This window comes from Phaeoacremonium minimum (genome assembly GCF_000392275.1).
Source record: "Phaeoacremonium minimum UCRPA7 unplaced genomic scaffold PA7_03_scaffold_26, whole genome shotgun sequence".
Classification (NCBI taxonomy): domain Eukaryota; kingdom Fungi; phylum Ascomycota; class Sordariomycetes; order Togniniales; family Togniniaceae; genus Phaeoacremonium; species Phaeoacremonium minimum.
In genome coordinates this window covers 80,241-104,153 of record NW_006920933.1, presented here as the reverse complement: position 1 = coordinate 104,153, position 23,913 = coordinate 80,241, and the positions used below count along the sequence as shown (strand labels likewise).

Sequence of the window (23,913 nt, the reverse complement as noted above, 5' to 3'; positions counted from 1 at the left end):
GTATTCTGGGAGCGACTTCCTGCGTATGGTCTTCCATTACCGGCTGCGACATTATTGCCCGGATATTGGGCCGCTTGAAGTGTGTCTGCAGTTTTCAGTGCCAATGACGCTCTTGACATTTACGCGCATTACTGGGAACCCCTGGCTAACAACATCAGTTACCGGCACCGATCTCTCACCCATCCAACCCGTGTGGATACCCCCGAATTGCAAGTTCGAGATCGACGACTTCACAACACCTTGGACGGTGAGCATCTCTCCTATAGCATACGTACCCACCAGCACATCTCCCCCTTTCCATTTACCTCCCGAAACCAGTCTACGATATGAGACGAGAAGAAGAAGCAAGCCTAACATCGCAGTGGGAGCCCTCCTCGGTCGACTTCATTCACGCGCGGCAGCTCTTCGGCTCGGTGCCGGACTGGCCCTTCTTCATGCAGCAGGCGTTCCGCACGCTCAGGCCCGGCGGCTGGATGGAGTCGTTTGAGATCAGCGTGGCCGTCAGCTGCGACGACGGCTCCGTGCAGCCGGGGTCGGTGCTCGCGCAGTGGGGCAGCTTCTACGCGGCCGTCGGCGAGCGCACCGGCTGCAGCTTCACCATTGTCGACGACGGCGTGCTGCCGCCGCTGATGCGCGACGTCGGCTTCGTCAACGTGCACGAGCACCGCATCAAGTGCCCCCTCACCGGCTGGATGGAGGACAAGAAGCAGCGCGAGATCGGCCGCTTCAATCACGTTGCGGTGGATGAGGGGCTGGAGGGTACGTCTTGTTTCCTGCCGTCTCTTCCGCTGGCGAGTCGAGTCGTCAAGCTGTGTGTGTTGAGTGCCAAGCGGGGGGGTAAATGTGACTAACACTGCATCTCGCCAGGATACGCTCTATATATGTTCACGACAGTGCTGGGCTGGTCAGTCGAGGAGGTCCTGCGCGTCGTCACGCTGATGAAGAAGGCCATGCGGTCACGCAAGAACCACGGCTACTTCTGGGTCTCGGTCGTCACGGCGCAGAAGCCCGGCGGTCCGTTATAGCACGAATTTTTCGACGTTTTGAAAAGATAAATTCCAGGGGATGGGGGAGGAAATGCATGACAGCGGGACAATGAATGACATACGCGTGGAAATTATGACTACGGTCTAGAATTCTCAGAGAAAGAGAAAACGACAAATGGGGTTGGCTATCTAGCAACCTCACGACCACTTACCACCTCCACACCCTCACGACACATACGCATATCAACATTGGTATTGGGAAAGGCATGCATCAAATGTTTCTTCTCAGTCAGCTGAATCAACCCGGGACGCATGTTATCGGCGTCAAAGCAAATCAAGGGGAGGAACAGGATAGACAGAACGTCATCTTGGAACCACCCGGTGCGTTTTTTTTCAAACATGGGAACGGTGCATTACATCAAAGAATCAAATCATTGGGGGTCGCGGACAACAGAGGCGGGGGTCGACGACATGATTCGCCTTAGTCATCGCGAGCTCCGGTCCTGGGTCTCACAACGTGTGCATGAATGAAGAAGACGATGACGACATCATCATATCAGATCCGATCATACTTTTGGAAGATAGATATAATTAAAAGATCTTTTTTCTTCAAAAAAACATATCCAAAAAACTAAAGAAACATAGGTCGTTCCCATTTTGCCCAGCGGTGTGTGGCAAGACAACCTTTACAGACCTAAACCAAAATGTTATGATATGATATCCCGTGTTACATGAAAAGATTAGCCGTGCATGTTTGTCCGTTTTCCATTTTTTCCCAGGAAAGGAAGGACTGTCTGCAGAGAATAAGATTTCCCATGAAATAGATATCTTCTCATTTCCCTAAATATCTCAAACCTTGGCGCCAGTTGGGAGAGATCTGATTGTGGTAGATTCGATATTTCGCATGATGACGCTTTGTACAAAGGGTGTGGTGCCCCTTTTCAGGAGAAACCACCTCATACATCATCTTCACTCGTAAATTACAGCAGCATGGTGCCGAAGAGGGTGAAGAGCACGACGAGGCCGGTCACGGCGAAGGCAGCCTTGTCGACGGGGGGAGCAGGGCCGCCAGCGGCGTTCTCGCTGCTGCTTGAGCCGGTGGCAGTGGCAGATCCGGAGCCAGGCTCGGCGTCGCCGGTGCTGGTGCCGCCTGCGTTCTGGGAGCCATCGCCCTTCAGACCGGGGCCGGTTCCGGCACCCTCGGTCATGTACTTCAGCGCAGCAGTAGGGATGGCGGGCAGCAGGGTGTCAGAGACGAGCCAGTCGGAGTCCTTGGTGGGGCAGGAGACGGAGTTGGTGGTCGAGGTGAAACCACCGTCGCCGGTAGGGGTAGGGTACTTGGACAGAGCGGACTTGTAGTTGTCGAAGTCCTTCTCGGTGGTGACGGAGTTGCCGCTGATCTCGACCATACCGAAGCCGTTGCCCTCAATGGAGTACTCGTAAACCAGACCGCCAGAGTAGACGGGGGTCATGTCGTCGCTCATGAGGGCCTCCACCTCGCCGAAGTCACGGCCGTTGGTCGTGCAGCCGTACTCGGAGATGAAGAGGGGAATGCCGTATCCAGTGAAGTTCTTGACCTTGACGTCCCATCCAGACTGCACGAAGTTGGTGTTGCACCAAGAGTAGTCGTTCTGCAAGACAATTAGCATTTTTCTAGCCAAGACTGCCCATTTCATCGTCAATCACTTACGAAGGCGAAGAAATCACTGCGCTCGTCCTCGGTACCGCAGTTCATGTACTGAGCAAGCTGCATGCGGTTCTGAGCAACATCGGCGGCAGAGTAGCCAACGGGGACGGAACGGTAGCCACGTTCGCGGATGTACTGGCGCATGTCACGGGTGACGGCCTTGACGTACTTGGCAGACAGGGTGGTGTTGGCCTTGTCGTTGATGACCTCGTTTCCGGAGAAGAAGGCCATGGTGTTGTCGTACTTGATGAACTCGTCAATGGTCGCGAAGACGCTCTGCAGGTAGACGTCATTGTAGGACGGGGCTGGGTTGTCACGGTTGATGGAGTACTTGGGGTTGTTGGCGTCGAGGATGACATAGATGCCGGCGTCGGCCAGCAGGCCCATGCAGGTGTCGTGGCTGACCGAGTTGTCGGTCATGTAGACACGGATGGTGTTGACGCCCAACTCCTTGAACTTGGCAATGTCTCGCTTGCAGGTGTCTTCGTCGGCGAGGGGGTCGGTCTCGCCGGAGGAGCCACCGGGCTGGTAGTCAATGCCTCGCACATAGAATCTGGTCTTGTCCGCCCAGAATGCTGTAGTCGCGTGTTAGTGAGGGTAGAGAAGAGGGGTCGCTTTGCCGGGGCCATACCATTTCCAGAAGCTGTGATGGTGGGCATGGAGTCGGCACGTCTGGCCTTCTCTGGGGTGGTCTTGGTAGGGTTGGCGAGGGCAACCGCAGCCAGGGCGGATGCAATTGCGAAGGACTTCATCTTGCTATACTCTCAATGGCTCTTCTAAGATGTAAATTGATGGTCGGAGGTGATTGTCACGAGAAAAGCGCGTCCCTGAGCGAGCGAGGGAGCCAAACGGTGGTTTCGAAGGGGGAAAAATGGGTGTGTCGAGAGAGCGTTATGAAGTAACAAGAATTACAATGGAATTAAAACGCCAACAAGAACGAGTGAGTTGGCGGATGTCACGATGGTATGAAGGAGTAAAAGAGGTAGCGATTGAGAGAGAGTGAGAGAAGTAGGAAGGGAGAGGAAAGGGAACAAGATGAAGATGAACGACTGAAAGGAGGAGGAAGACTTGGAAACGCGGGAGAGGGAGAGATGGACAGGCACAAGCAAGGAAACCTTGAAAAGATGGGCACGAGGTACAAGATCTCGCTACCACATTGTGCGGGATTTGCAAGTACCTTGAAGTGACCCTGATTGACCGTGTCGGAGGACGGGACCTTGGACCTTGGACCTTCCTTGGAAATGGAGGTGGAGCCCCCTATTCGTGTTTGGCGCTGGTGGTGTGGAGTGTGCCCGTGTGAGATGTGCTCTACTGCATAGTAACTTACCTTAACGTTAACTTACGGGGTACCTGACCCCACGCGTGGCACTCGCTGGCAATCGCATGTCACTCGCCATCTCGCTCATCCCTGAATCCGACATTGGAATTGCATGCTGCCCTGATCAACCTCCAGCCAATCTGCTGTGCCAGTCTCACCCTGTCCGCTTGGCTGGCTGGCAGGTAACCGCAGGTTGGCTGGGCATACTATGTGCGGTATATGATATCTTCTAAGCCGTACTGTACATGCAGATATACTACGCAGTAGGTAGGCATGATACGCTGCTACAGTGCAAGTGTCTCCTCGTCGCTGTTAAATTGCTGGCTCTCCATCTGTTGCGCGGCCATTGCATCGAAGTATTTAGTATGTGTCTATGTCAAGCACAGCATAACTTACTCGACATTGTCTGCTCTCGTCTATCTGTCACCCAGGGACCAACAACCGTAAAATCGGGGCGGGTAAATTGGAGGTTGGCACACAGCTGACAGTGGGTGCATATCAAAGGCATGCTCACTGCATAGTACCGGTATCCCCTTAACGTTAATCCTCGCAGTGATGGGCGGTGATTGCCATTGTCGACTTCTTGAACGGTCTCTTCCAACCCCCTATTCTTAACGTTATCCCCAATGACGTCGGTACATGCACTGGAGACAATGTGGAACGGCGCAGCGGGCGTTACAAACTCAAAAAGATGTACAGCACACTAACGTTAATAACGCTGGGAGTCGCGCCGGCTGGCCCACCGATCTTCACGGTCCAAAACGCCCCTAAAAAGACTCTGCAACCCACCACCAGTCCACCAGCCAGCCCACCAACGAGTCCACCATTGCTCCAGCCTCCAGCGAGTGCAAATGTATCCTGCAGGTGTTTCGGCACACTTGAAATTTTCTGTGGGTTACTAATTAGCGAGGTTAGGAGGCAGAGCACAGCCTCCCTTGGCCGGGTCTCAGTCCACCTCAACCGTCCACCATGACGGTGACGGTGCCACGGTGGCCCACGCGCGACGGACACGAGCGGTTTCAGAAATTCAGAAGCTCAGCACCGCCGCCGATCTCAGACGCGCACGATCCAACGATTGGCGGTGGATCGTTTTGAACGGCATGAAACTGTGTGCACTCTGTCTAATCTAATCCGTACCGGTACTCATCTTTTGCGGCATTGCTTGGTGTGTGCGCTGGCTGGCTGGCGGGCTCATAGTGGCTGACTGCATGTCCGCGCTCCGTTTCAGGGCACCTGTCGACCTGGCCGAATCAGATCGCGCCGTTTGAGGCTCTGGGTAAACCGGTTCTCAATGCTATACTTCAACTATAAGGTAGCATACCAGCATCCCACGCCTCTTCGCGGAATGGTACCGAGTCGCATCGCGCGGTGGCTCCTTCAGGTACTTAGCATGCATATTGTTCGCCGCCGAGTCGCGCTGCTTGATGACGAACGGACTGCATACTAGTCTAGTCAAGTTTCGCCAGCATCTCCAATGGCACCGGGACCCTGAACAATGAGGAAGGGGGAGAGGGAACCAGCTCCGGAGAGCAAACTGTAGGTAGGTTAAAGTGGCGTGCATCCGCCTCCGGCCCTCTAGCCTAGCCAACGGGAGCCTCTCGGCCACGGAAAGCCTGTGGCCAACTTTCTAATAGTAGTGCAGCTGCACCTGACTACATGCAGCCACAACCTGTCAAAGACCTACGATCACACTAATAATAGAAATGTTTTGCATATCAAGTCCATGTCACGGATGCCTCATGGAAAAGTGATGTATATCTACGTGACTGATTTTCGTTGATGATAATGTAAGTATGCAAATGCCTGCCAGCCCGCCCATGAATTCCCATCCGCCAATGCAAGGCTCATTCAAAAAGACATACCCCCCTTTTTTGGGTGACCACACCACAACCTCAGAGCTATACTGTCACACCGACATAGAGCAGCAGACTAGCAGACTGTCTCTGAAGATCTGAAGACAAACGCCCCTGTCCTCGCACGTCTTTCTAAACTACCTGGACGTAACTCGCCGGCACGCTCTTGGTGACGCCACCCTTCTCGACCTCCGCCCACCCGTCGCCGGGGTCCTCCTTGATCAGGACGAACCGCTCGCCCTCCACCATGCTGTGCTCGGCGTCGCTCTGCGCCGTGTACTCGTACAGCGCTTCGACGTACTTGAGCTTCTTCGCTCCGCGCCGCGGCGCGACGGCCGGGCCTTTCTTCTTCGCCGGGGCAGCCGTGCCGATCGACGACCCGCTGTTCGAGTAAGTGGAATCCGGCCGCGCTGACTGTCCCGTGTGCTGCGCTGCGATCGCGGGCGCCGGGCCCAGCTCGACGTAGCTTGCTGGAACCAGACCTTCCTTGTAGCCTGCCCGGACCTTAATCCAACCAGAACCAGCTGTAGACCTTGTTAGTGAACTGTATTGTCATACCGAAAGACGATATTGAACCTACTATCTGGCTCGAGAATAACAATTTCACGGCCATCTGCCACGGTAAGCTCCCCGTCACCATTTGCCTCGAATGCATACAGCATCTTGCCCGTCTGCTCGCCGGCTTTCTCCCCAGAGCCATTCGGTGTGCTGCCTGGCAGCTCACTGATGTATGCCGCGGGCGGTGGTGCTATCATGCGATTCTTGCGGGCTGTGCTAGCCGGAGTCGGCCGAGCACTCGCAGGCTCCGGAGGTGCCTCTTCTGCCGGTGACCTCGGCCCTGAGATAGACCTGTGAGCGCTAGCCGCGTAGCCTGAGCTCAGCGAGTTCATCGTGTTCGATCTGCTCAGCGCAGGAAGCTCCGCGGCTGAATGGTTCGCGCCGCCCGCTGAGTTCGGCTTCAACGTTTTGTTCGCGGAGTCTTGCCGCTCCTGCTTCAGCTTCTTCCGATCCTCCTTGCTCTGCTCGCCCGGACACTCCGGCGGCACCTTCATCTCGCACTTGCTGTGGCATGTGTAGCCGCAGTCTCGGCAGTCGAACCCCTTGGCCGAGAGACCCCATATCCTTTCTCCACAGAGGTCGCAGTTTGTGGGGATCTTGAATGTCTGCGATTTAAAATTGTGATTCTTTGCGCCGAGGGTTACATCTCCCACCGCGGAAGTGATGGTCGACGTCTCGACTTCCGCTGTGAGCCTCTTCCGGTCGACCTGGTGCAGGTCTTCTTGCAGGGCGAAGATCTGGCTGACCACGAAGACCTCGTCGCGCTTCTCCGTGCCATCTCGGACTTTCTGCTTGACCCTCTTGACTGCCTCGACTTCCCTCCTCTTCTTGTCCACTTCCCGCCGTAGGTCCCCGAGTTGGCCCTTGGACTTGTTCAACACATTGCGTAGGAAGACCTTAGCCGCCTCGTCCACAATCATCGAGTCGTCGTCGTGCCATACCGGGCTGGGTTCGAAAATCTTGTCTGGCGGCTCGTTGAAACCTCCCATGTTGTGCCGTATATACATCATAGAGTCGAAGTGAGGCTGATTGCGTGTAATTTCTTGAGACTGGTGTTCTATAAGAGCGCTGCTTTGCTGGAGCATAGTAGCTTCGAGCGAAGTGGCCAAAGACCACAGACCGTTGAGCTTTAGTGTGCGGAACTCGGAGAGGTCCTGTAGACTGTCGAGCAACTCTGGGACGTATTCATTGTAGTACCTTTCCTTCTGCTTGTTGGTGACGTTGATTGCTATCAGGTAGGTGTTCTTGACGTTATTCATCTCGACGATCTGTTGCTGGTACGCATTCTGTGCTTTGGCCTTGTCAAACGAGGACTCGGACTTTTTGCGTTTGCTTTCCACTTCCTGACACACGGTGTCGTACTTGGTCTTGATCTTCCGCAGCTCGGCGTATGATGACTCCCTCTCCTTTTCCAGCTTCTCCGCATAGTCCGCATGGCGTTTCCGGAGCTCTTCAAATCGTGTGCCGATGACTTTGAGGGGTTCGGCAACCTTGCTGACTATCTCGTTACCGTAGCGATCGTGTTCTTTTGCCCGTGACTCGAGGGTGGTAATCTGCATGGTCCAGGTCGTCAAGGAAGCACTGAGCATTAAACTGTCAGCTGACAACGTCGGGGAAGTATGCTTGCGCTCTTCGTGGTGATGGGGCCTCTCACCTCTCGAGCGAGCCGGGCGTCATAGTTGGTGTATCACCGACAGACAGGCTCGAGGACTTCTTTGACTTCTTCTCAAAGTACTTGCCCGCGAGGGCATTGAGCTTGGCAGCGTACTCCTTCTCGATGGCGCTCCGCTCTCGGTAGAAGGACTGTATGTCGTCGAGCCATGTTATCCCGTTTGCCACCCAGGCATTGGCGGGTTTAAAGCCATCCTAAGAGATGTCCGTCAGCAGGGGACGATTGTAACATGGTGCGCACAGAGGGACTATGGAGAAAGCTGCGTACCTTCAATTCGGAGCCGAAAGTCGGCAGTGCCTCCACCTCAGCCATTTCTGCCAGTATATGCTGTGCCTCGGGCGAGAAACCATGCAAGAAAGACGCAAAGAAGGACTGTGATCTCTAAAGATGAATTATAGAAAAGCCATGAGGCCTGTCGTCGCCTGTGAATGCGCCAGAGGGGGAATAATGGACCGAGACGGCGAGCAGAAGATGGTGGGTGTGTTGGACGGCGGCGGTGGTGGTGGTGGCCGGTAACCCCTCCAATCCAATGGCCTAGCAAGATGGATGTGTGGCTAAATGCGAAGCTAGCTAAGATAGCTAGCCAGCGTACTCCGTAGTAGTCAAGAAGATGTTCCTGATCGTCTTCTTTCTAAGATGCGCCACAAGTCAGGACGTTGAAAGGGTGACTAATTATGTGGATATTTGGAAGGACATATGGGCAGAGACGTTGCACAGCAGAAGCACAAGTCAGAGGCAGTTGAAGAAGGTGTGCTAGTAATCAATGCTCAAGGGGAGTAAAGTTATGGATTCAGCCTCTCTGCCTCGTCATCGCCGCAATTGGGTGTTCCAAGGATGTTCCCGACTATCCGGCGGGATGGGACAGTAAGAAAGCCCACTGTAAGTGTAAGCCACACGCAGCTCAGTGCCCCAGACCCCTCACTGGACCAGCACATTCTTCAGTGTAGATTGGTGCCTATCACCTTCTTAAGTAAACGGGAGGTTGATGCTTTACCTTAGCTAAGCTGTTGCCTCACTTCTCAGGTGCAAAACACCCCGCCATCGACTGGCGCCTCGAGCCCCACCATACACCATCACCTAGGGCACCTTTGGCTTGCGGCGTGCTTTGAAGCAGAGCTCCCCATCATAAAGTTCAGAGGAAGCTTCCTTTCTTTCCCGTCCTCAAAGAAAGTCGCCAGGACTCGGCACGCATCTACCTGATTCCGGCTCCCATTGTATATCTTCCGTTCGGTAGAATATTCTGGTAGCTCCACGGGCCTTGATCGCTCAAGATCTCCAGCAGAACCACCACGTCTCTGTGCTGCTTTGTTAGAAGGCCTGGCGCAAAGCTCTCACCGGTCTCATCCCTCCTCCGTGCTGTCGGCATACCTCACCGTCGCTACGCTTCAACTTTGCGTCTGATCCTGTCCAGACGTCTGCCCTTCGCACATACAAGCCCTTCTCTAGAACCGCCTACCAATCCACCATGGCGGACCTCGCTAGCCGAATCACGAAGCCTGAGGATAGCGCTGCTGATGCCTCGTTGGCACCACCTGAGCCTGAGACTGGACTCAATGAGTCCACCTACGAAGTTGAGGTGAAGCTGAGCGAGCTTCAGAATGATACCAATAGCCCCCTCTACTCTGCTGCCACCTTCGAGCAGCTCGGTCTGTACGTAGTATCACAATGCTGTCTGCAGTGAAAGCATGAGCTGACAATCTTTGGGCCACAGCCACGATAGCATCCTGCAGGGTCTCCTTGCCATGAATTTCAAGAAGCCGTCCAAGGTACAGGAGAAAGCACTGCCTCTGCTACTCGCCGACCCTCCCCGCAACATGATCGCACAGTCGCAGTCAGGTACCGGCAAGACTGCCGCCTTCGTCATCACCGTGCTCTCCCGCATCGACTACAGCACCCCACACCAGCCACAGGCTCTGGTTCTCGCTCCCACTCGAGAGCTGGCTCGCCAGATCCAGGGCGTCATCAGGCAGATTGGACAGTTCCGCGAGGAATTGATTGTTGAGGCTGCAGTCCCCGGTGCTATCTCCAGAGAGACTGGTGTTAGAGGCACAGTCGTGTGTGGCACCCCGGGAACGGTTATGGATCTTATTCGACGTCGCCAATTCGATGTGTCCAAGTTGAAGCTTCTCGTTATTGACGAGGCCGACAATATGTTGGACCAGCAAGGAATGGGCGAGCAGTGCGTTCGAGTAAAGAAGTAAGGCACCCATCAGTTCTCCACTTGAGCCGTATTGCTAATACGTGTAACAGTATGCTCCCGAAGACAATTCAGATCCTGTTATTTTCTGCTACCTTCCCCGAACATGTCAACAAATACGCGGAGAAGTTTGCACCCGATGCGAATGCCATGAAACTACGTCAGCAGGAGCTCACAGTGAAGGGAATTGCTCAGATGTACATGGATTGCCCCAAGTCTGAGGACAAGTATGATATTCTAGTGAAATTATACGGACTCATGACTGTCGGGTCATCTGTCATCTTCGTCAAGGTAAGATGCCAATGGGTCTCTTTATCTAGCAGTTCTTTGTTCTAACAGCCATAGACCCGAGAGAGCGCATCTATTATTGAGCAGAAGATGGTTGCAGATGGACACAAAGTCACAGCTCTACACGGTGCCTTCGAGGGCGCCCAGCGAGACCAGCTCCTAGATGACTTCCGCTCTGGACGAAGCAAGGTTCTCATCACTACCAACGTCCTGGCACGTGGCATTGATGTGTCCAGTGTGTCCATGGTCATCAACTACGACATCCCGATGAAGGGCCCTGGAGACGCCGAGCCGGACCCGGAGACTTACCTACACCGTATCGGTCGTACAGGCCGTTTTGGTCGTGTGGGGGTTAGTATCAGCTTCGTATCCGATCGGAAGAGTTACCAAGCACTCTCTTGGATTGCACAGCATTATGGCATTGATCTCGTGCAGCTCAGCCCAGATGACTGGGACCGCACAGAGAAGAAGGTCCAGGAGATTATCAAGTCCAGCCGTGCCAAGCCCGACTATGTGCCCAGTGCCGTCCCAGGCGAGAGCGCTCCTGCATCTTAGCAAGGGCAGAATTAGTTGGCGTTCTTGCATTGAGACGTTTGCTGGCATTGCTCTTGTTGGGTGTTCGAGACTCGACGGTTATCTCAGAGCAGGAAGGCTTCACAAGCTGAGTGGGTGGTAATGTGTTCGTTAGTGTTTCACCATAAAGGCAGACGATCTTGGGAGGAACAAGATCGTTTACGAAGATATGAGTGGACGAGATACCAATAAACAAAAGTTGTTATGCTGTATATGCTGTATATGCTGCGGGTTGCCTCCTTCGTGACCTTGAAGACGGCGTTCTCTACTGGACGGAAACACTATTGCCGAACCAACAATTCTCAGCCTCGCCTGGGAATAGTATGTATACTAACATAACTTGTCGACCAGGTTGGTGTTTCCGTCTCATCTTTTTGCGCTGCTCATGTCCCAACATCCCAACCGTCAACAATCAGACGAAGCTCTCCCTTGGTGAATCCCCAGGGATCTTCATAATAGCCCGAGTCTTAAGAGCCCCTGATGTGATGAGGGCAATGAGTATATGTATTCACATTTCGCCTGGAATTTTCCAAGCATGTTTCCAGGAGTTTCACTGAGATTGGGTTTGAGATAGAGCGACTCGCTTGACATCACTATACTCTGTGTTGCCTGTAGTGCTGGAGTGGTCGGCAAGTATAGCCTCTGTACCTGCAACAGCCATCACATCCTCCTCTCAGGGCGCCGCGTAGGGCGAAACGAGAGGAAACCGTCAAGTGTAGGAAGGAGGTCCCCTTGGAGTCCAAGGAGGCCGTGACAGAGCGCGCCGATTGGCCCTGTGGGAGTCAGAGGCACGGAAGTTGGCCGGGCCTGGACAGTGTAGCACTGGCAACGCCAACTTTGGCGCCGAGCAACCCAAATTTAACCGCCTTGTAAGCGCGCAGACATAAAGGCCAATCTCAGCCATTCATTTGCCCGCACCAGCTGGTTCCTGCATATGTCCTCCAACCCTCGGTGGACTAAATTATCGCTACTATTGGGTTCCGCGCAGCAGGGTGCAGTGTACCGCCCCCATTCGATTGAAAGGAAGCCCCCGGCAAGTCGTCGGGGAGCCTCGAAATAGGCCATGGCGGCCAACCAGGAGCCGCAGAACCGCAACCGATCTGCTCACGACTCGCCGCTCCTGTTGCGCGATGCGTCGCTGCTCCAAATATGACGGTTATGACGCAGCGCTGCTTGCCCCAAAGCGACACTTTTGCTGCACGCTGGCGGTATGAGCAGGCATTGGAGCCTTCTATTACGGACGAGGCACAGTCTCGCAGCAGCAGGTCTGGTCTGCGGTAAATCCAGAAACAGACGTAATGCGGGCAAAGCAACCTCGCCTGCATTTCAAGTGAGCAGGCGAGCGTCATACCATGTCTGCATATCGGTCGAGACAACTGGTCGCGTCGACGTAAAGGCGTCAGTCTGTCCGGCTCAGCCTCGACTTCGAATGTTTCTCTTTTCTTCTACAATTTCCTTTCCGGCCTCCTGTTGGGTCGTCTTGAGACGTTCTTCTTACTCTTCCTTCTAATTTCCCTTGCTTCGCTTCTGTTTCCTTGTGTGATAGACCTCTCTCGCGCGTCTCCTTTCCTTTTCCCCCTTTACTCCACACTCTCGGGTCTCATTTCCTACGGCGCTTCTGAATATCTTAGACTATGCTGAGATGCCGGCCATCTCCCTTAATATCTCGTCTCTTCTCATAGGTTAGTGTTTCTTGATTGACTTTTGGATTGTCCTGCCTCAATCTTTCCCCCACAAGGTCGCCAAGAAGGTGGTGGCAAAGGTTGTCGACACGTACTTCGCTTGGGCTGCCTCCTTCTTGCAGGCGGAGAGTCTGCCTGGAAATCGGCAACTCTCTGAACTGGATGCATAGCAATGGGAAGGGTTCTGAGGCGTGGACGAGATCATATGGGTTCAAGCGTCGTGGCATTGGCGACTGACCTCACCCTCTCTAGATGTCATACCATAGGATGGCAGTCAGGTCCCGGCTACATCATGTCGCAATATGGGCAACGATACCCCTACTCGCCTCGGCGGCGACGTTCAACCTCTCGACAGACATCTCGGGTTTCATTCCAGATTGTGCGTCGGGCTGCTTCGAGTCCTTCCTAGAGGCGAACTTTGCGTCTAGTCTTTGCGGCACCACACCATCACTACAATGTCTTTGTTCACATACAGGCGCGTCGGGATTTACAATTGGCGAGGGTGCGGTGCAATGTATAGTTGCGGAGAACAATATTGGGGCTTGCACGGCTATGGATGTTGGATGTGAGCTATGCATGTCATCGCCCGTGATACTGCTCCACTGAGACTAACATCTCGATGATAGCACAAATTGTGGCCAATGCTTATGGCATGTGTATTGGGCAGACCAACGCTGCACCGCTTACACACTCGACCATTGTAGCAACTTTGATAGTCCCCTCAGGCACAGGACCGGTTTTGGTACCGAATCCGACGTCTACGTCGCAAGTGAGCTCCACAGCCGTCACAAGCTCGACAGCAGAATACACGACGCCACAGATCACGATGTCACCGCCTGTCAGCCCGTCATTCATTTATGAAACAGCAACTTCGACGTCGAGTCCAGCATCAACCTCAAGCGCCGCTGCAGCAAAGACCGGCTCTCAATCTCCGGCCCTTAGCACAGGCCAGATAGCAGGCATTGCTGCCGGAGGAGCGGCAGCCATCCTGCTCGTGATAGTTCTGATCTTCATTCTGAGATGCACTCATAGGAAGAAACTGCAATACCCGGATGAGAAGTCCAGCTTTGCTAAGCTCAGAGACTCCTGGAGTCCTCGAAGGAAGAGCGGCCAGAGCCCTTACATCCCCCAGATTTCGGCGCCGAGGTATCAAGAGCCACAGTCAATGGATTATTCCAGGCCATATCCAAACCAGTACAATGCGAATCAGTACAATGTCCGACCAGAGACCATTGGGCTTGCAATTTCGGCGGAGAATAGCGTGGCAGCGCCTGAGACAAGGCGGTCAAGTAGAATCTTGTCATGGCTACCGGCTTTTCCGTTGCCTAGCAAGCAGCAACCAGCTCAACAGCTGCAGCAAGTACAGCAGCCGTTGCCACCACCGGTCTTTGCACTGTCGCCAAGGAAGCCAGACACTCCGCCGAAGCCGACCCTTACGCTCACCATCCCTCCAGATGAGGAACAAGGCTTATCAGCGAACAGACTACCAGCCCAGGCTCCATCTAATCAAGGTCTTGCCGTCCAGCGGATGCCGTTCAACGGTGGGCGAGACAGTGTCGTCACAGAGTTTGCAGAGGACGGTGAGGGAGACCCGATGAGCGCTGGCGGAGCTCAGATATGGCGGCCACCGCCATCTGATCCCCAGTCTGCGACAACATACTACGTCGCCGACAAATGGGGCAATTGGATTTTGAGCAACCCCAACCGGAGGTCCCAAGCTGCAGAGCTGGAGGCGCCGACTCCCTTGGCAAGGACAGCAGCAGAGAAATCACAAGACCCAATGACAGTTTCAAATATGGTTGGAGGCCCAGCACAACCGGCACAAGCTGCGTTAATAGCAAGACCGCCACAGGTCAGACTTGTGCCTCCTGAGAGGAATGAGGCTACGCTGAGTCGCTCATCGAGTGTGTACTCGAACTACAGCCTACCTCACTCCATCGCACCCGGGCCGGAGAACCCCTTACCAGGTCGTCCGCTCCCCGAGCCGGAGTCCTACTACAAGATCATGCGTGACAATAGCACCTCTCGAGCACAGCGAAAGTCGCAGCGGCGCGAGCGGTCTGATACCATGTTCTCTCACGATTCTGCCACCACTATTGCATCATCCACCTCAGGGGCGATGGATGGCATCGATGACTTTAGCGCCTTCCCTGAGCCTCCGCATGGCCAGCAGGGAAGCTTGTCTCCAGTCGTAGAGTCACCACACTCAGGTGGCACGTCACCTGTCACGTATCCCAAGATCCCACGACCGCGAAGCGGTAGTAACAAGGCCGCCCCTGGCCTAAAGCTTTTCCCACCAGCTGTCAAGTACGAGTATACGCCAGCTGGACAGCCGAGTCCAACTCTGGGTCTCGCGAACCTGGTCAACACCGACGTTCCTGACGTTCCTGTGCCGCCGTCTCAGCAAGGACTTCCTTCTCAGCAACAGCCGTACAGCGGTGTCCGCCGACCCGGCCTGAACCCCTTCCCGAACCGCAATCCAGGCCAGGTCCGCAACGGCTCGCCGAACATGCCTCAGGAGGAGAACAACGGCGCCATGCCCCAGCCCCTGAGCATATCCACCGGCGGCGGCAGCGGAAATGGTGGCTGGAGCAGGCCAATGATGCCACCGCAGCCCGAGCCCACCCCAGACGAGCAGTCCGTCGTCTCGCCGTCCGTCAGTCTTCACTCGAACGCGAGCTCGTTGCTGGCGAAGAGGCTGGGCGCCGACCGCGCTGCTGCGCTAGCCATGGGCGAGGGCAACGGCAAGAAGGCGCCGCCGGCCAAGTGGAAGCGGCAGCAGGGGCCGGGCACGCCCGGGTTCCTCGTCGATGACACCCATGTGCCGTTGCCCGCGACGCCGGGGTGGCAGCCGAAACTGACGCCGACGCGGCGCGGAGACGATTTGTTTCTGAGCGTTCAGTAATTTACCGTGCTCTCACTCCTTTTATATCTTTTCATCGATACTTATACAGATTACAACCTGTTGCGGGCAGTCTCCTTCCGAGCATTTCATACATACATATATTATCAGCCATTGAGGCGGCGTTCCGGGACAAGTTTCGTTCTTCATTTACATCATTTTTTAACGCAATCAAAATCTGGAGAGATGGGTGGGATCATTCCATTCATATGTCATGAGGCGTTGAAGGAGCACTCGGGGATACCATTCAAGCTGATTTGCCGCCCACGATACACCTTCACAGTCTAGGGCGAGCTGTAACACCACATATCCAGTCATAGCATAGACATTTTCTTCTTGTTGTATCATAAGCTCCATTTTCCAAGTCTTCAATACCAAAGTCGTCATATCACATCCGGTCCAGTGCAGAGCAATTCGTTTGGTGATCCTCCATTCTATTTGTAGTAATTGAAATTGGCCTAAAACTCCCTAACTAGCGATGACGATGATAGAGCTCTGGGACGGGTGGTATGTCTCTTTTTGTCTCATCCTCCCACGGTACCCCACTTCGGCAACTCAAAAGCGATGGATGCAGTACAGCAAGTTTCCCCAAACGGCAAGACAAAACCCAGGGCATCCCAAATTAAACGAATCACGGCAGTAGGAAATCATACTCATACAAGGCGTCTGCTGGCCCAGACCAGCTATCGGCGGGCCGCAAGCCTTTGCCTCCACTGACTGCTCCCCGCGTAGGGCGGGGACAGGAAATCGTGCGGAGTCACCGGAGCTCCGCTCATGACCGTGGACCCCGTCGCGTCGGAGCTGACGCTCTGCAGGCGAAACAGATCGCGGCCGCCGGCGGAGGCGAGCCTCTGGCTCTCCCTCCGCTGGACCATCAGCGGCGTGGTCGCCGAGATGTCGCCGGACGCAGAGGCGCCGTCGAGCCCCAGCTCTTTGTGGGCGCTCTAGGCCTCACCGGGTCGGCCAAGATCTCGGCCAGTGGCGACGGCGCCGGAGGGACCGCCGGGTTGCTTGCCAGCTGGAGCATTGTTCCAGGACAGGTATGTGTGGTCACCGAGTTTTCTAGAGTATGGTTAGATTTGTTTTTAGCGACACAGCTAGGAATATGATCTCACCTTGGCTTGATGAGATGGGTCACGGTGAAAACGGCGCCGAGGAGGATACATATGCCTCCTACAACGACGTAGGCAATACCAAGGAACGGATTTCGGCCGCCCATGACCGTTCGAGTCGTGATAATGATGGACTTGGTGCCCTTGTACTTGTCTGAAGGGAAATCTAGGCAATGATTAGAAGTAGTCTTCAAGTAGAGAAACGAAAGCTTACAATGATCAATGTCGATCTGGTAATAGCCTTCCTTCATGGACGTGGTATCATTTCTCTGATACAGCTTGCTGAAAGAAGGCAAGCCAGCCGTCCGCATCCACACCATGAAAGCCTCGTTATCAGCCAGACTGGGCGGAGGGTTCGTCTTGGTATAGCCATCTGGGTACTTGACTCTCCAGTTCGGTGGAGGCATGATGGAGTCCAGAGATGTCTCATCTGGGAGATTGCCGTATAAGTCCTTGTCGGAGCCCCAAGCAATGCCACTGTCGTTCTTCATGAAGTACGTCTCGTTGAACGCATTAGAGTTTTGTGTACTGAGAAGAAGAGGGCTGGTGAACGTGTCGTTGAACCATGAGTTGGCAATCAAGCCGCAAGGGTAGTAAGGCTTGTTGGTGTCCTTGTCAATCTCCAGAGGCGTGCAACTTGAACCACTCACATCAGCAGATGAGACTGGGGTTCCCTTAAGTTGCTTGTCGTAGAAACTGTTGACATATCGCCGATGGTTCTGGTAGAAGTTTGTCAGGTGGTAGTAGAAGAGTACCGGCGGGCCCATATTCTCTGGGATGTGGAATTGCAAATGGCATTTGGTTGTCGGAATTACGACGTCGTTGTATGTGACATTTGAGTATGATCTGGACCATTGCGCGGCAACAGAGGAGTTTGAAGTCTTGAATGCAGTAGAGACATCGGAGCTTTTCATCGGAGCGAAGGTATTGTTCGGTGCATCAGCATAGCAGTTGGTGTAATCGAGCCTAATTTCTTGGACCTGAGAGGCTTGTTAGTTGACTCGGCAGATCGGGACCGAACGAAGTAAACCGTACTTTGGCGCTCGCATAAAGCAGCAGTCCTCCTATCGGCGCGAAGATGATGCCAATCGTGAAGAACAACGGAAGCACCGTCTTGGGTGTGAGGATTGGCCTGCCTCTCCGTCAGTGATCCAACAATAGTCCTTCCTGTGGCATCCGTTGACTTACTGCCATGCCTTCAAGCGTTGTTGCCGGAACGCGGTGTCTGTTGTTTTTCAATACTCGTCAGTTTCTGTCCCTACGTGGCAGGTTGCGCCGTTTCTCTTTGACGATTGCCCTCTCTGGCTCGGGGACGCCGGAAGCGACTCACTGGCTGGTCTGCGGCTCTTCTTCTTGTCGTTGGACTTGTGGGAGGACTCTTGCGAGGCGATAGAGTCCGGGTGATCAGCTCTGACTTCTGAGTCTTCCATCTTGATTGATGGCGATAGCTGAGGTTGACGTTGTCGGAAGGGAGGGAGATGGCGGTTCAATGTCGTCGCAGGGCCATTGAATACGGGGATGTAACTTTCCCAGGGGCCCGTCAACTTTCCTGCCAATCGTCAGCGCCTAGCGTTGCTGGCCATGCTACGCGTGGCACAGCCTGGTGGCAGCTCAGCCACGCTCTGTTATTTTTGGGCACAATCACGGGGACTTTCACATGACCTCCCAGGAAGCTGGTGATGGCCCGTGCACCACCCGATCTCAGTCCCCGGCTGCACTACAGGTACACTAGGTAAGCTTCCAGGGAGCTTGGGGCAGCAAGCTAGCAGCATCTACAGCTCCAGTGATTGAGGTGATCATGGAATTACCTTATTCCTATGTGCATCGGTTTGCTCGAAAAAGATAATCTGGAACCCATTTTAAGAACTCACCGATCCTTTGAGAGACTCAGGCGAGACAATGCCTACAGAATTCTAGCTTACTGAGAGCAGCCCATCATTTGCGGGGCTTTGCTGCATGGTGAATGGCCGTCGGCCTGGCACAGCTGGCACCAGAGTTGCTCGGTGTATTCCACAGAAATGCCCCTACAGAGAGTGCCATGGGTCGATCATCGTGTTCTTCTTCTCCTCTTCTACTCTTTCAAAACCCGGTTTTGAGACACAGAAGGACCCGGGACGAGATGAATGAGACAACCTGCGATAACAAGACCTGGTAGACCTTGCTACAGACCAGGAGGGCGCACCTCAGTGACGGCAAAGAAACGCCATGGCGTCCAGCCAGATGCCTTGAACAGCTACCGCATCTACCCCATGTTTCAGTTGAGGTGTTCTTCCAAGTGTTCTTCTCTTTTCTTCTGTGGGACCTCCTGCAATATTGTGGTAGCGAGAGAGGAGAAGAAGTGGGAGCAGCCTCTGATCTGCCCTCATCTAGAAGCATGAGCAGTTGGATCGCCAGCTTCTAGCGTAGACACTACATACTACGCTGCAGTAGGCGCGAGTTAGGTTCAACGCTGCGCTGTTTTGCCATATCGCCAGTGATCAAAGGATCCCACAGATGGGGGAGGGATCAGCGCCGCCAGCCCTGGATACCTAGGTATGATGAAAGAGGGCAGCTCAAGAGGCTTGGGACGGCATCGCTGATACGGCCAGGAGGGGTGATGGAGCCCTGGGTCGTGGGCTGCCATTGGCGGGCTGCAGGATATAGTGCTCAGATACAGTGGCCCTAGCGCATGTTCGGATGGAAAATCGAAGGGAGCTGCATCGAAGCTTTTGAGGATTGGAAGAAGCACGGAAAGATTGCCAGGCGGCCTGGGCGGGCGGCTGGACCACCAGGTGATCCGTGCGCCGTTTCCAAAGCTTCGAGAAGTGTTCGAGATGCCGATGACGGGAGGGGCAATCAGCCCTCAGGGCGCTGTGGTTGGCTGGACAGGGCAGCTAGCACGCCTCCCCTACGGCCTGGCATAGCATGGCATGGCATGGCTGGCATGCTGCCTGCCTGACGAACAGCACCACGCTCCAGCATAAGACAGGCTAGCAGGGCTCCAGGGCTGGCGTCGGGCAGGTGTACTCCAGTTAGTGCAGGTGGAGAGCATATGGTAATCGATGGTAATCGCATCTCCTCTCCTCTCCTCTCTCGCTCTGTCTCACCAGAGGGGAAAAGCGAGGGAAACCGAAACGGCAATACAAAAAGTTCTAGACAGGGTGAAGGAGGCATGCAAGATGGAAGCAGCTGATAGAGTGACTGCGGGCAAATGTTTCCTCTGAAAAGGAAGGCTCGAAGGTGGAACAAGAAAGTAGGTACGATGGTGACAGTAATGGAAAAGGAGAGGACGTCCCTGGAGTACTGTACAGGACAGTACCTACCTTAATCGCCAATCTTGCCTACCTTAAACAAAGATTCCCCCACCTCGTTTCCCCGAAGCTTCAACGCTACACTACCTACCTTATGGCTCTCTTCTAAAGTTCCCGTTCCGCCCTCCCCGTCCACACTTCACATACTTCACTTCACCTGACTCTACCTACCTCACTTCACCTTTCCACTCTTCCTGCATCATCATCAGCAGCGTCTCTCCTGCCCACCATACCAGTCTACCTTCTCTCTTGAGCATACGATTGACAACTGCCCTGCCCCTTGATAGCTTCCTTATAGCTAGCCTTCCCTGCCTTGTCTGGCCCACAAGCCTCGCCTTATCGCATCGGCAACCCCTCCGCCCCCTGTCTCGTCACCTCTCATTTCTGTCTCGTCATTTCTCGCCACGACTCCGGCTCCTCCACCAGATTGTTCTTCTCATTTTCTAGAACAACGAACCTCTCCAGTGCTCCGGGCATCCCTAGACAGCTGCCACAACTTCTCTTCCATATTATTACTCATTTCTTTGACCGACCTGCCTGTCCTGCAATCCACCGAGGGGCTTCTCCTTTGAAGCCATAGCCGTTTCGTATCGACCATTCGACCCCGCGCGCGCGCGACAATTGGACCCCACGGTGATGCTCTTTCTTTGAGCTCCCGCCATCCCACGTCCGCCACAACGTACCTAGGTAGGCAGGTTGCGCATTGTCGCTCCTCACTTCATTGTCCACACCTACCCTTGATTCTAATGTAATTCTTCCCTCCGTCAATATTTGGCTGAACCGCCATCAACATCCCCTACATCCATATCGTTGGACCCACCTCCCAGCCTGCATTTCACTCTACAGCTGTATTACATTCAGCAAACCCACTTGTCATCTTGCAGCCCAAGTCCTAGCATCTTCTCTCTTTGTTTTGTGCACCCATCCTTTGTTCTGGCGGGAGTCTCCTCATACTCCGGTAGCTTGGATGTCTCAATCGCCTCTCGTTTCATCCCATCGCCTTCCTAGCTTGCTCGAGGCTCCTGTACTTTCTCCAACTGACAATTTAGCTGCAGTATAGCAAGTTCCGAGCGTTTGTTTGCCATACAGAGTCAAACGAGGCACGAAGAGGATAAATAGTCTCACCGGATCAAGGTAAGAATGCTGCTCTCCTCATGCCACTTGATTCATACATCTGAATATCGTTCTCAATCCTTCATACCGCTGCTCGACAGTAAAGCACCATGTCCAGCCCAGAAGCTTACCAAAAGCAGATACAAGAACTCAGGCAACAAATACTTAGTTCCAGACCACGAGATATCATCGAATTCTGTGCGGACTTCTTCGCTCGCCAGCTAGCCGCCGATCAAGCCTCCGTCCTCTTTCCGAACACTACAGCCCGAAAACTCAAACCTTCGGAGACAACCTACGCAGCCATGTCGGGCTTCACGAGTCCTTTCGGCGCCAATGCCAACCCCTTCGGTTCGAGCGATCCCAATCCCATGCAGAAAGTCATCGAGGAGGAAGAGAATGATGCTGTAACATCACCCACCACCCCCAGCTTTGGAGTGAAGTCTGGGCCTGGCTCGGGGTTCCGTGGTCCATTTGGTGGTGACGGCATGACCGATGCTCCTCCATCTGCACTCAGAAGCCCACCCAATCCTGAAGGCTACCCTGCCCAATATAACTTTGGCCGTCGAACATCAGTCTCTGCTGAATCTCTGAAACCCGTGGCGGACACCTACGACAATTGGCAACCTCCCGTACATCCCAAGAGCCAAGAGCAGCTGGAGAGATTGAAGCACGCAATCGAGGGCAACTTTCTTTTCAGTCATCTTGACGAAGAACAAAGCGCACAAATCCTAGGTGCTCTGATGGAAAAGCCCATTCCGGCCAAAGATATCAAAGTAAGGCAGCATGCACCATGCTACAAAGCACAGATGTACCCGGCAACTCGCCGCTGACTCAGTTACAGGTGATTATCCAGGGAGATCCAGGTGACTACTTCTACGTGGTGGAAAAAGGATCCTTCGACGTCTTTGTAAATCCCGCTGGCTCGCTGCAGCCTGGATCAGAAGGCCTGGGACAGAAAGTCGGCACTATTGAGGCCGGCGGCTCCTTCGGCGAGCTGGCTCTGATGTATAACGCACCTCGCGCCGCCACAGTCATTTCCGCCGAACCGAACTCTACATTATGGGCCTTGGACCGTCTGACATTCCGTCGTATTCTTATGGAGTCGACTTTCGCGCGCCGGCGTATGTACGAGAGCTTCCTTGAGGAGGTTCCTGTGCTGTCTACTCTGACGCCGTATGAGCGATCCAAGATTGCCGATGCGTTAGAGACTCAGAAGTATCCGCCCGGAACAGAAATCATTCGCGAGGGCGATCCTGGCACAGATTTCTTCCTCCTCGAGAGCGGCGAATGCGATGCATACAAGACTGGCAACCCTAATTCCGTGAAACACTATGCTAGGGGCGACTTTTTTGGTGAACTCGCTCTACTGAACGATGCTCCCCGCTTGGCTAGCGTTGTTAGCAAAACTGAAGTCAAGGTTGCTGCGCTGGGCAAGTCAGCCTTCCAGAGACTACTTGGCCCAGTGGAGAGCATCATGAGGAGGACCAAGTACGAAGGCGTCAAGTCTGGTGTTGAGGAGATGGATCCGCTGCAAGCGGCATAGACTAAAGAGGTAGCCGGTCATACGGCAGTTCGAAACAGGGCTATTCTTGCATGGATGAACGGCGATGGGTTACTGAATAGGGATTAAGACAGGATGCCGGCCACTATCATGAAAGTGGTGGATATGATGGCGTTAAGGATCATTCAACCATTCCTTTCGCTCTCTTATGAAGACGCATTCCAGTGATAACGATCAGATACCTGTGGAAAAGAAGGAGCAGCAACAGTTGCTGCTTGTTATGTTACTATTCTTTGCTAACCTTGCGCGAAGCTCACAATAACTACGCCGCTGGATGACCCAATGCCTAAGCCCTTGTCTGTAAACTCCATAACTCCAAGCGCAATCTCTTTCCAAACCCTGGACTCGCTATCCATGACTGTTTCAAGGAAGCCTTCTCTTGCTTAAATGCACATCGACTAAACCTGAGTCAGAGAAATGCTTAGCTAGCAATCTTCCTAGCCTCCAGCACCTCCCTTCTAACGCTCTCAGCAGCGACTTCGGTCTCGAGCACCCTCCCGACGCCTCGCTTCCACGTCTCCTCGAGACTGCGAATCTCGCCCCCATTCTCGTCTTGTAGTCGGCGGCGCGCAATGGTCACAAGGTCAATCTCACGCTTAGAGGCAGCCACCTCCGCCTCCAGGGCTTTCAGCTCCGCGTCCAGCTGCCAGTTGCCGACGAGCCAGGCGTTCTTGCCCAGGCTGTCGAGGAGGGCGAGGTGCTGCCGCCGGGCGGTGAGGTACGTCGACGAGACGTAGGCCTGGCGGAGGGCGGCCTCGAGCTCGGCAGCGGAAGCGGTAGAGGGGTCGAGGTCCGGCGCCTCGTACCGGCTGAGGTCGATCGCCTTGAGCGGCGGCGGCTGCGACGGGTTGCTGGCGATGCGGTCGAGCTCGGCCTGGAGCAGCGGGGTAAAGGCCGGCTCGGCCAGCGGAGGGAGAAGCGCGTGCTGCGGGTCGTCGGGCACGGCGGCGCGTTCCGCGGCTATGAGGGCTTCGGCTGCTGCGCGCTCGGCGGGTGTTGGTTCTGGGTCGACGTCTGGGTGAGGCGTTAGCAGACTGGGTCGTCTGGAAGGGAGAAGATTGGCTGGGTGAGGAGGGAGGCTTACAGGGAAGTGACTCGTGGATGGTTGTGATGAGAGGCAT

At 54.4% G+C, this 23,913-nt stretch overlaps 8 protein-coding genes across 8 annotated transcripts; 4 read left to right on the top strand and 4 right to left on the bottom strand.

The window, feature by feature from the left end:
• Positions 1-326: 326 nt before the first annotated feature.
• UCRPA7_325 (putative methyltransferase domain-containing protein) lies at positions 327-1,025 on the top strand (the record flags this gene model as incomplete). The annotated part of the gene is made up of 2 exons (XM_007912920.1): positions 327-759; positions 868-1,025. The coding sequence occupies 2 exons, from the start codon at positions 327-329 to the stop codon at positions 1,023-1,025; spliced, it is 591 nt and encodes a 196-aa protein (XP_007911111.1).
• Positions 1,026-1,966: 941 nt separating this feature from the next.
• Positions 1,967-3,425, bottom strand: UCRPA7_324 (putative glycoside hydrolase family 72 protein; the record flags this gene model as incomplete). The annotated part of the gene is made up of 3 exons (XM_007912916.1): positions 1,967-2,617; positions 2,677-3,248; positions 3,305-3,425. 3 exons carry the CDS (start codon positions 3,423-3,425, stop codon positions 1,967-1,969), a joined length of 1,344 nt encoding a protein of 447 aa, XP_007911107.1.
• A 2,551-nt stretch (positions 3,426-5,976) lies between these two features.
• UCRPA7_323 (putative actin polymerization protein) lies at positions 5,977-8,386 on the bottom strand (the record flags this gene model as incomplete). Its single annotated transcript, XM_007912905.1, has 4 exons — positions 5,977-6,368; positions 6,425-7,983; positions 8,057-8,268; positions 8,342-8,386. 4 exons carry the CDS (start codon positions 8,384-8,386, stop codon positions 5,977-5,979), a joined length of 2,208 nt encoding a protein of 735 aa, XP_007911096.1.
• A 1,153-nt stretch (positions 8,387-9,539) lies between these two features.
• On the top strand, positions 9,540-11,114 carry UCRPA7_322 (putative atp-dependent rna helicase dbp5 protein; the record flags this gene model as incomplete). The annotated part of the gene is made up of 4 exons (XM_007912912.1): positions 9,540-9,724; positions 9,786-10,253; positions 10,325-10,562; positions 10,617-11,114. 4 exons carry the CDS (start codon positions 9,540-9,542, stop codon positions 11,112-11,114), a joined length of 1,389 nt encoding a protein of 462 aa, XP_007911103.1.
• A 3,480-nt stretch (positions 11,115-14,594) lies between these two features.
• On the top strand, positions 14,595-15,719 carry UCRPA7_321 (hypothetical protein; the record flags this gene model as incomplete). The annotated part of the gene is made up of 1 exon (XM_007912909.1): positions 14,595-15,719. The coding sequence occupies one exon, from the start codon at positions 14,595-14,597 to the stop codon at positions 15,717-15,719; it is 1,125 nt and encodes a 374-aa protein (XP_007911100.1).
• A 941-nt stretch (positions 15,720-16,660) lies between these two features.
• On the bottom strand, positions 16,661-18,258 carry UCRPA7_320 (putative lem3 cdc50 family protein; the record flags this gene model as incomplete). Its single annotated transcript, XM_007912914.1, has 6 exons — positions 16,661-16,778; positions 16,832-16,994; positions 17,043-17,808; positions 17,864-17,960; positions 18,017-18,053; positions 18,159-18,258. The coding sequence occupies 6 exons, from the start codon at positions 18,256-18,258 to the stop codon at positions 16,661-16,663; spliced, it is 1,281 nt and encodes a 426-aa protein (XP_007911105.1).
• A 3,763-nt stretch (positions 18,259-22,021) lies between these two features.
• On the top strand, positions 22,022-22,774 carry UCRPA7_319 (putative camp-dependent protein kinase regulatory subunit protein; the record flags this gene model as incomplete). Its single annotated transcript, XM_007912919.1, has 1 exon — positions 22,022-22,774. One exon carries the CDS (start codon positions 22,022-22,024, stop codon positions 22,772-22,774), a length of 753 nt encoding a protein of 250 aa, XP_007911110.1.
• A 439-nt stretch (positions 22,775-23,213) lies between these two features.
• Positions 23,214-23,913, bottom strand: UCRPA7_318 (putative bcas2 family protein; the record flags this gene model as incomplete). Its single annotated transcript, XM_007912918.1, has 2 exons — positions 23,214-23,806; positions 23,877-23,913. 2 exons carry the CDS (start codon positions 23,911-23,913, stop codon positions 23,214-23,216), a joined length of 630 nt encoding a protein of 209 aa, XP_007911109.1.